The 11320-nt window shown below is 47.9% G+C and overlaps 2 protein-coding genes and 1 non-coding gene across 3 annotated transcripts in view; 1 reads left to right on the forward strand and 2 right to left on the reverse strand.

The window, feature by feature from the left end:
• Positions 1-551: 551 nt before the first annotated feature.
• Positions 552-624, reverse strand: TRNAR-CCG. The gene has a single exon. It is a non-coding gene; the product is annotated as a tRNA-Arg (tRNA).
• Positions 625-799: 175 nt separating this feature from the next.
• Positions 800-3532, reverse strand: LOC119302958 (GPI mannosyltransferase 1-like). The gene is made up of 4 exons (XM_037580021.1): positions 3250-3532; positions 2986-3168; positions 1517-2073; positions 800-1430 (listed from the first exon to the last, which is right to left on the reverse strand). Exons 1-4 carry the CDS (start codon positions 3530-3532, stop codon positions 1116-1118), a joined length of 1338 nt encoding a protein of 445 aa, XP_037435918.1. The 3' UTR covers positions 800-1115.
• Positions 3533-3751: 219 nt separating this feature from the next.
• LOC119302959 (protein TRIGALACTOSYLDIACYLGLYCEROL 3, chloroplastic-like) overlaps positions 3752-11320 on the forward strand; it is a 10265-nt gene continuing 2696 nt past the window's right edge. Inside the window, exons 1-3 of the mRNA XM_037580022.1 lie at positions 3752-3876; positions 4259-4346; positions 4456-4584. Of these exons, the coding sequence (XP_037435919.1) occupies positions 3752-3876; positions 4259-4346; positions 4456-4584 (342 nt within the window). The remainder of the gene's footprint in view (positions 3877-4258; positions 4347-4455; positions 4585-11320) is intronic.

The raw sequence follows: 11320 nt of genomic DNA on the forward strand, positions 1-11320 counted from the left end.
GAAATTATACTATGCCGTCGATGCTCACCAGTTTTTACACATAGGTCCTTTTCGTAGCAGATTAACATTAAAACTCATAGCATAAGTTAAATCAATGCTTGGCCTGCCGGCATAGGTGCTAAGGTTAACTTTAGCCAGGTATATATGTAAAGGGGGCGATGCTAGTTTTTCGTAGGAATGAGATGCGTTGGGATAGCTTTCGGCTGCCATCGGACGGCTTGCTCACGAGGGTGATGTACATCGTCTTGGTCGCCCGCAAGACAAGTACCGCCATGCCATACCTGGTGAGATGAAGGCGCCACTTGAAAGCACACTACATCAAGGCGCCATTATTACAGAGAAAGGGAAAAAGATGCGTTGGGATAGCTTTCGGCTGCCATCGGACGGCTTGCTCACGAGGGTGATGTACATCGTCTTGGTCGCCCGCAAGACAAGTACCGCCATGCCATACCTGGTGAGATGAAGGCGCCACTTGAAAGCACACTACATCAAGGCGCCATTATTACAGAGAAAGGGAAAAAATGTCAAAATAATAAAACTAAAAAACATGCCGACCACGCTGGGACTCGAACCCAGAATCTCCCGCTCCGGAGGCGAGCGCCTTATCCATTAGGCCACGCGGTCATCTTGCTGAGACTTCCCAGCACAGCTTACATGTACCTTGTGAGTACTAATCTTTTTAAACACTAACCTTAAATTAATACCGCCGGAATTACTAGATTTCGACCAGTATTGGTTTGGGTTCTTGGAGTAGTAATAATTCAAGACCATCGATTCAAAGAAAAATCACACAAAGGTAGTACTCCGATTACAACGTTTTTCTATGCCGAAGCAACTGCAAATTAATTCCAGTAAATTTAAATCCCATTACAGTTCGCCAACCATACCTCAAAATTCCAGTGAACAGAAAACTCCTATTGATGAACACCTAAAAAGAGAATTACTCTACTATTGTACGCTTGCTGTTTATATCCTATTAGAAGCAAAGCTACAGCATGCTGCAACTCAGGCAAGATCCGTTCCATGCTAAGGCAAGGCAACAGTACAATCATCACTTTATCGGAAAACAGTACAGTCATCAGTTGGCAAAGAAAGTAAACTACGTAGCCACGTGGCTATTCCTTCTTGGCGGCGATCTTGGTCCTGGGCCCCGCCGGCGCCGAGAAGAGCGGGGTGTGACTGTGGTGCCTGATCACCATGATCATCACGAAGGTGTTGGCGGCCAGGAACACGAGGCCCGCGGCCCAGAGCTGCACGAACACGTTCCGCCCCTTGAACTCCAGCAGGTAGGCCCACATCAGCCAATGCAGCTGGGACCCCATCCACACCAGCGCGCAGACCAGGCCCTTCCACTTCAGCTTCATGCCGGTCCAGGGGAGGATGAGGGGCAGCAGGCAGAAGAACCACACGAAGTACTGCGCTGTCATCACCTGCTCGTCGACAGAGTAGCAACTGTTAGTATTTCAGGTTACCGTAGTCGTTTCACACAAACAGAAAAAAGTTTCAGATGCCTCACCTTGTTGAAAGCCACAAATGCGGCTGTCTGGAGGAACATGCAAAACGGAAGGTCCCTGGAGAAGCGTATGATGAGCGCCAACTGCACGATCAGCTGCGGCAGGAACGAAGCCAGCCTCTGTATGCTTGAGAACCCTTGCTGATGGTGCAGATATATGTGATAGAAGTAAATCGAGAAATTGTGCCTTGGATCAGTCCGTGTGAGGTGGTAAAGGAGTGCTTCATTTAGAAACTCCCACCCGTATAGATAGAAGAAGATGCCAGTCCAAGCAAAGAACATAGATCCAGACAACAACCCAAACAGGATAGTATCCCTTGTAACGAGGCTACTGAGAAAATTCCATAGAGTCGCCAAGAGTGATGTCGGTTCTTCCACATTTTCCCTGGCTTTATTGCTTTGTAACTGCTGTTTTGAACTCCACTGTGTAAGGACAGGTCTACCAGCAGGATCGGCATAATTCTTGCCAAGAACAATAACAAAGGGGATTGCATATATAATTGGGTATATTCTGAAGTGCACAATCAGCCCATACCAGAATGCTGCTTGCAGTACTCTACCTGCAGTAGATAATCAAACTGTAAGATAGCCATGCAAAATATTTATGCAATAACTCTATGTTTTTAATCTTCTAACTACATGTGACTGAAAATATTACTAAATTGTCCATACTTATGATCCAAGTAAGCAACGGAATAAATGATCTGCAAGTCATTTGGGAAGTTGCAAGCAAGCGAAGCATTTGCCTGACAACTTTCACTTCACAAACTAGATTATGAAGCTGAATGTCTGTCTAAACGCATTGAGTAAAGCAAGTGAAGAAACAGGACAAAAGAAACGCATTGAGTAAACGCATTAAGACATTAATCAAAAGGAAACCTGAATTCTGAAGCAAAGGTACTTTAGCTGTTGAGCACCAAGTACTAATGACTTTCAAGGAGAAATATCGGACAGGTACAGAGGAGACTAGAACTATGTATAAGAAGCAAATTATTTGGTATACGTGGTTTTGCAAAAGTGATAGAAATCTAGTACGATTTTCTTGGATTATGGGTACACCTTCCTTCTTCTGAGAGGTTAACATCAGTATTTCATTGCATAAGCAACACCCAACTTTGTAAAATATACTCTGCCAAATTTTTGTTTGTAAATCCATTGGTCCAATAGGTTAAACCCCCTTAAATAACAGGTTAAATTCCACTACTTCACAAAAATAAGCTAAACCGACAGAGAGACGATTGATTGGTGAACAAAACATAAGAAAAGACAGAGTAAACATAAACTAAATTTGCAGAACATCATCGCAACTTTCAGACCAATTATATCCCTACTCAAATTCGAAGAGAAATATTCCTAGTTTTGACATGTAAGAATCAGCAGATCAATACAGCTGCAAAATATTCTGAGCTAGTTCATAAAGGTAGCAGCTATCACTGAACAGACATAAAAAAAAAAGGATTCAGAGCTTACACCCTTCATCAAGCAGATGAGGATCCAGAGCATGGCGGCGCAGACGATGGGCTCGCAGTTCCCTCTGGTGCCGATGGTGAAGGTGAAGGGGTTGAACAGCCAGGCCACCACGCACCAGATCCGCGTCTTCGCCTGGACGCCCCGCAGCTCGAGAATGGTGTCGATGAACAACCCAACGAGCAAATCTGCACCGCAAAAATATCAACATCGCGAGGAATTCGACCGCAACTGCAGGCAGCGTGTGGGCGAGCGGTGGCAGGGGCTACCTGCGGCGGAGAAGAGGAGCTTGCCCCAGGCGGGGTGGAGGAGGGAGTTGGGGAGGAGGAGGAAGGCGAGGAGCGGGGAGTAGCGGTAGGTGGCGCGCGCGAACGGGGAGCCCCCGGCGGCGACGGAGGCCGCCGCGTCGGAGAAGACGAGGTAGTCCACGTCCGTGTAGCGCACCTCGAGGTGCGCGTCCTGCCACTCCCCGTACGCCACCAGCGCCAGCCGCAGCGCCGCCGACGCCGCCAGCACCCGCCACCGCACCGTCGCCGCCGCCGCCGTCGCCATCGCAGATTTCGCGGCCCGGGCAGCTTGGTAATTTGGCATCCTTCGGCCGCGCGTGGAGGAGGATCCCAGCCGTCGGATCTCCAACGGACGGTTGTGATCGCACTTAATGCAGCGGGTGCGGGATGCGGGATGTGGGCCTTGGTCGCGTCACATCCCCAAGCGAGCAGGAGGATTCCACCCACCTTTCTTTTCATCCTCCATTCGCCGCCGAGCGCCACCATGGCGTCGCCGCCGACCGCCGCCCCCGCCGCCGCCGCGCTCCGGCGCCCGGGCGCCCACGTGGGCCGCGTCCCCGTCCCGCGCCACTCCGGCGCCCCCTGCCTCCGCGCCGCCCTCCCGTTCAGGTAATTCCACGGCCTGGATGGCTGGATCTTTCCTCTTCCTCTTTGCGTCTTGTAGTTCTTGGAAGCCTCCGTTCTGCTTTGATGTGGATGGTCGAATTGCGCTCGTGGAGGACCGCCGATCGCGGCTCGTTTTGGTGGAATGGATTGTCGATTCGCCGGCGCCCGGGTGGATTCCTTGCTTGCTTCACTGACTGTATTGTTGACAATTAGTATTAATCAGGGTAACTGTGCACCGACACCTGAAAAAAGGTGAAACCATTTGTAATGCGATTAAGTTAATTGTGCGGCGTAGCCTGCTGTTATGCCTTTCGTTGAATTGAATTTGTTTTTTTATCAAATGAGGTATGGTGGTAATACCTTGCACATGTTCTTGCTTAGGCAGGTTAGGCGTGCTGTCGTCGAGGAAGTGCCGTGCGGTCGTGTCGGCCACAAGGAGCCCTGGTTTGGGCAATGCAGGGAACCTGCGCGAGGTGCGGTCTTGCAAGGACGCTGGGATCCTGATGTAGCTTAGTCGAATTGTTGCCATGCCACCACGGAGTTTGCACTGATGAATGGTGTTTTGTTTTCATCGCGCTGCAGGGTTCGAACGTGGCTAAGAACTGGGATTTGGGCAGACAGATTGGCGATGAGCACGGTGTTCTTATAGAATGCAGGGACGTGCACAAGTCATTTGGGGACAAGCATGTACTGCAAGGCGTCAGCTTCAAGGTGAGTCCTTGTAGGGGCCTGTACATTTTTTGACTTCTTACTGATTGTTTTGGTTCAGTGCTCATTGGGCATTATTTCAAACCAACTATTCGTTGTAGGGTGCTTAGGGCATCTCCAACGCTGTTCCCTAAAACAGACATTGTATTTGTCCGCGGACTGGTCTGGACCAGTTTGCGGACACTGATGCAGGACCCGGCCATCCAATCCTGTTCCCTAAATGTCCGCCTTTGTTTTTCTTTTCTCATAAAATCCGCAACACTCAAAATAATTATAGAAAATAGCATAATTCATCCATGAATAACATGCAATATCCCTAGGACAACAATAGTTCAAATGGAAATATTACATCCGAGATAATTGGATGTTTAACAAGTTTTTTTGGATTCAACGATACTTGAGTGTCGAGTCAGAATCGACATAGGTCGTCCTACACATACTGCCCCTTGAGCTTCATCCAACAATGTATGTGCGTGAATGGCCTGCCCTCGGTCCTGTAGTACAAGATGGCAGCACTATACAACTTGTAGAGCAACATTGAGTAAATGAATGAATTAGCCAACATGAAGAACAACAAGAAGCAAAACTTACAATCTCGATGGTTGACGAGCCCAATGGCCACATTGTCTCCACTTGGTGAACCACAACAACTTCATGACGGAGCTGCAGATGGTGTACCGTCGATGCGATAGCGACTTCACATTGTGTTCATGGATGATGTGCATGTCATAGGGCTCAAAGTTCTTTTTTCCTCATGAAATGAAGCATGCACCCGCTGCCAAAAGGTCTAACCCCTTTGCCTCATGCCTACAAAGTCTGCACATACGACCAACCAGGCATCACACAACAATCCCCCCTCGATCACCGAGTACCCCACCATCGAATTACTCTAGAAAACAACAAAATGTTCAAAAAGAAAAAAAGCTCAGTGGCATTTGACCGAACACCTGCTAGGCGTGATGTCCGCCATGGACGGCATCAGTAAGGGGGCGGAGGGTACCTGGCTGCGGAGGGATCCTGGTTTGCATTTACAAGAACAGAGCTAATGAGACATGCAGTACATAGATGTTTTGCGACAAACTGAACCACAAAACAAGGAATGCATTAATCAATAGATATTGATTGAAAACACAGAACATAGGTTGAGGTATCAGAAGTAACTACATCATAACAGGATAAGAAATTCAGATAAGAAACATAACTGTAACAAAACAGAGCCAGAGCAGATTCATTCTTGCACCACTTGTCAGAATGCATTGGCAAGTGTATGCATCATACTGTAATTTACCCATCCCTATGTATGGCTAGTGCACCACAAATTAAGGCTCAAGCAATGGTAGGTAGAAAACACATCTATAGCCAGCATTGATCACCAGTGGAATCCAAAAGATTAGATAAGATAATAGAGCCAGAGACAGCAACAAAGTGGGAAACAATATGTTGAACCGGTATGGGCCCTAGCCCATCTGTACCTATCTCTTAGGCCCAAGCCCATGAGAAATGTTGACCTAGAAGAGGAGCTCCCCCTCCTCTGTTCCGTGAGAGCCGCCACACACCAAGAAAGACACAACAGCAGCTGCTCCTGGTACGCTACTCCTCCAAGTTCAACATGGTATCAGAGCCAGGTTGCAGCGGCAGCGGCGGCGCCGGTGGTGTAGTCCGGCGAGGAGGACCTGCCGGGGGCGAACGATGGCGAGCTAGGCGCAGCGGCTGCGGCTGGTGGCGGAGTGCAGCGAGGCGGCGCGGCCGGCTCGGGAGAGGAGGTTGCTGTGCGCACGTGCTGCTGGAGCTGCTGCGTGCTGGAGGTGCTGCTGCTGCTGCGTGAGTCAGCGAGAGAGAGATTGAGGGGAAGAGAGAAAAGGAAGGGCAGGTCACGCATCTCACCTGACACGGCAGCAACGCTGTCAGGTCCACTGCGAGAAGCTGCAGTTTGTCTCCAAGTCCCCTTCTGCTCTCGGCTGTTGATTGCTGCGGGTTGGTAAAGGAAGGAGAGGTGACGAACTGCTGCTGGTTGAGAAGAGGAGAAGAGGAGTGCTACTGCTGCTTGCAGGTGCTGAAAGTCCCGCTGTTTTTGGTCTGCTGCTGACTGAAAGGGAAAATGGCAGAGGAAGCACTGGCGGCTGCAATGGACAAGCTTGCGGACATCATGGCCGCGAAGATGGTGGCTGCAGGTGAGAAGGCACCTGCTGATGTGGGCTCGAGCGCTGCGCAGGCAGAGATGGTGCAGAAGATTGAGCTGGCTCCAAACGAGGTGAAGTTAGAAGGTGTAGAAAACTACCTGAGGTGGTCGAGGAGAGGTAAACTCATCCTCAGAACTAAGTCACTGGAAGACTATGCTCTTGGTGAGGTGAAGGAACCAGAAGACAAGAGGGGAGCTTCATGGAAGAAATGGAATGCCACGGACAGTTTCGTGTTGAATTGGCTGCTGAGTTCTCTATCCCCTTCTGTTGCTGCTTCGGTGGAGGACCTCCCTACTGCCGCTGAGGTATGGGCAGCGTTAGCTAGTATGTACTCAGGGAAGGGAAATGTCATGTTGGTCTCCAAAATTAAAGAAACTGTGCATGATCTCACTCAAGGTGATAGGACTGTAATGATGTATGTTGAAGAGCTGAAACATCTTTGGGCTGATTTAGACTATCTTGCACCTATTGTGTTGCCACATGCTGAGTGTGCAGTTATAGCTAGAAAGTGGGTTGAGGATAGGCGTGTCCTCAAGTTTTTGAAAGGGCTGGACTCCATGTTTGAGAATAGAAGGGCTATCTTAATGCAACAAGCTGAGTTGCCGTCACTAAGAGATGCCATTGCTGCTATAGCACAGGAGGAGACTAGACTGAAAGCTGTGGAGCGGTCAAAGGTGGCTTCCAGACCTGCTTATCACATAATGAATAGGCCTGAGACAAGAGACTGCCACAATTGTGGGCTGAAAGGGCATCTCAGTTACCAGTGCACAGCCCCACCGAAGAGAGACAACAAAGGCAGAGGAGGTTACAGAGGCAGCTACAGAGGAGATGGCAGGGGATACTATCGTGGAAGCAACAACAGGGGCAGAAGTGCTCCAAGTAACTATAACAACTACAATCGCTATCAAGGGGAGGCTAGAGCGAATGTATCTGTCATGAGTGAGGGTCAGTCCAGTTCTTCTCATAGTCAAGACATGAGAAATGAGCAGCAGGGTCAAGACAAGAGGAACGAACAGCAAGCAGAGACAGTGTTTGGTGACTTTGCTCATTTTGTGTACTCTGATGAAGGTAATGAAACTGCATCTGTTGCTGTTCATAGGGCTGGTGTAGATTGGGTTTTAGACTCAGGGGCATCGAAACATGTAACCGGCAACGTTAGAGAGTTTGAATGCTATCAACAGTACCCCCAATCGTACAATGGAACTATTCAAACTGCAGATGGTACTGCACAACCTATTAAGGGGGTTGGGGCAGTGCAATGTACTCCAAGTATTAAGTTGGAATCAGTTTTGCATGTTCCAGCTTTCCCAGTTAGTCTAGTGTCATTGAGTGCTTTGATTGATCAGATAGATTGTGACGTAACTCTTAATAAGTACCGCTGTTTGATTCGGGAGATGGGAACTGGGAGGAGGCTTGGGGCAGGAACCAGGCATAGAGGACTATGGTACATGGATCGCCAGGAGGATGTGAAGACTGCTGGCATGGCTCTTGCTGCGACTGCGACAGAGAAGGAAGCATTAGCTATGATCCACCATTGTAGGTTTGGACATGTTTCTTTTGAGAAAATTAAGAAAGCTTTCCCTGATGTAATGAATGGTTTAGATAAAACCAAGTTAAGGTGTGAGGCATGTGAGTATGCTAAACACACTCGGATATCGTATGTGAGTAAGGGGCTCAGGAGTATAGTCCCATTTGTGCTTGTTCATTCAGATGTTTGGACATGTCCATCAACCTCGATAAATGGAATGAAATATTTTGTCACCTTCATTGACTGCAATACTCGCATGACATGGATGTATCCAATGCGACATAAAGATGAGGTGTTTGAGTGTTTCAAGGACTTCTGTGCGTATGTTAAAACTCAATTCAAGGTGCAGGTTCAAATGATAAGGACTGACAATGGGACAGAATATGTCAACAGAAGGCTGGGAGAGTTCCTATCAGACCAAGGTATTCTGCATCAGACATCTTGCCCGGACACTCCTCCCCAAAATGGCGTGGCAGAGCGAAAAAATCGGCATATCCTTGAGGTGGCGCGTTCGATCATGTACACTATGAATGTGCCAAAGTGTCTATGGGGTGAAGCCGTTCTGACTGCAACCTATCTGATCAATCGCACACCATCCATGATACTGGGTATGAAATCTCCTTGTGAACTCTTATTAGGAGAGAATAAATTTAGTGTGCCACCAAAGGTGTTTGGATGTACTTGTTTTGTCAGGGATCATAGACCTGCTGTGAACAAGCTGGATCCTCGGGCGGTGAAGTGTATCTTTATTGGCTATCCTTCTGGACAGAGAGGGTATAAGTGTTGGAGTCCTTCTGATAGGCGCACTTTCGTGAGCATGGATGTGACATTCTGGGAATCTAATCCTTACTATGGGGAAAAAACTGACTTGAGCTTGTTGTTTGAATGTCTGGACCAGCCTGTGGTTGGTCTAGAGGGGGAGGTGGTGTTGCAACCTCAAGTATCTGAAGCAAGAGGGAGAGAACAAGGAAGATGTCAGGAAGAGGTGATGCAGCAAGCAAGACCGCCAATGGTGGGCACTATACCCGTGTTGCCGTTGTCTAGTGGAGAAGGTGAAACAGAAACGCATCAGGTTCAAGAGCAACCTGAGCAGCAGCAGGGCATAGCACAGAAGCCACTTAAAGTCTACACCCGGCGAGCCAAGGCAAATGAACCCCAGGGGGAGCAAGCAGGAAATGAGAATGTGATGCAGGGGGAGTCACACATAGAACAGGAGGACTCATCCACGGAGATGCCAATTGCGTTGAGGAAGGGAACTAGGGCTGCGTCTGCCAAACCTGTCGAGAGATATGGGTTTGAGCATAATATTGGGAATTATGTGAATTATGATGCTCTGTCGGCATCATATAAAGTGTTCATTGCTTCTCTTCAAGCGATGGTTATTCCTTCAGATTGGAGAAATGCAAAGAAGGACCCTAAGTGGTGTGCTGCTATGCGAGAAGAACTAGAAGCATTGAGAAAACAGAGGACTTGGGAGTTAGCTGAGTTGCCAGCAGGAAAGAAAACAGTGGGCTGCAAATGGGTTTATTCTGTCAAACAGAATCCTGAAGGCAAGATTGAGAGATACAAAGCCAGACTAGTTGCAAGAGGATATAGTCAAACCTATGGGATAGACTATGACGAAACATTTGCTCTAGTAGCAAAAATGAACACTGTGAGGATATTAGTATCATGTGCAGCAAACTTTGGATGGCCTTTGCATCAGTTAGATGTGAAAAATGCTTCTTGCATGGAGAACTAAAAGAAGAAGTCTATATGGAAGTCCCCCCTGGATTGGACTCATCTAAAACTGAAGGCAAGGTGTGTAGATTGAAAAAGTCTTTGTATGGTCTGAAACAATCACCGAGAGCTTGGTTCGATAGATTCCGAAGGGCTATGTGTGAGATGGGATACAAACAATGCAATAAGGATCACACTGTCTTCTACCGGCATCAGAATAGGAAGATTGTCATCCTTGCAGTCTATGTAGATGATATAATCATAACTGGAGATGATGGGACGGAGTTAGCAAGGTTAAAGGAGTGTCTTGGAAAGGCATTTGAAGTGAAGGATCTTGGTCAGATGAAGTATTTTCTGGGTATTGAGATTGCAAGATCTGCCAAAGGGATAGCCTTGTCCCAGCGCAAGTACACCTTGGATCTCCTCAGTGATATGGGAATGTTAGAGTGTCGAGCTGCTACTACCCCAATTGACCAAAACCATAAGGTAACAGCACAATCTGGAGATCTAGTGGATAAGGAGAAATACCAAAGACTGGTAGGGCGTTTACTATACTTGTGTCACACAAGGCCAGACATTGCCTATGCTGTGAGCATAGTGAGTAGGTATATGCATGAGCCCAGAAGTGGACATGTGGAGGCAGCACACAGAATTCTGAAGTATTTGAAGGGAACACCAGGAAGAGGACTGTGGTTCGAAGGGAATGGCCACTTGGTAGTTGATGGGTATAGTGATGCAGACTGGGCAAGTTGCCTGGATGATCGTCGATCAACATCTGGGTATTGTGTGTTTGTGGGAGGTAACTTAGTTTCATGGAGAAGCAAGAAGCAGCCAGTTGTATCAAAATCAACAGCAGAAGCAGAATATAGAGCCATGTCTCAGGGGTTAAGTGAGATGTTGTGGGTGAGAAACCTTCTAAGTGAATTGAAATTGCTAAGAGAAGGACCTCTGAATGTCTGGTGTGACAACAGGTCTGCTATATGCATAGCTAACAACCCAGTGCAACATGACAGAACTAAGCATGTAGAGATTGATCGATTCTTCATCAAAGAGAAGCTTGATGCTGGGATTATAAAGATTGAGTATGTGCACACAGGCCAACAGATAGCAGACTGCTTGACAAAAGGTTTGGCAGCAAAGGAATGCAACCTAGCTTGCGACAAGATGGGAATGATAGATATCTACCACCCATCTTGAGGGGGAGTGTTGAACCGGTATGGGCCCTAGCCCATCTGTACCTATCTCTTAGGCCCAAGCCCATGAGAAATGTTGACCTAGAAGAGGAGCTCCTCCTCCTCTGTTCCGTGAGAGC

The sequence above is a fragment of the Triticum dicoccoides genome, chromosome 5A (assembly GCF_002162155.2).
Source record: "Triticum dicoccoides isolate Atlit2015 ecotype Zavitan chromosome 5A, WEW_v2.0, whole genome shotgun sequence".
Lineage (NCBI taxonomy): Eukaryota > Viridiplantae > Streptophyta > Magnoliopsida > Poales > Poaceae > Triticum > Triticum dicoccoides.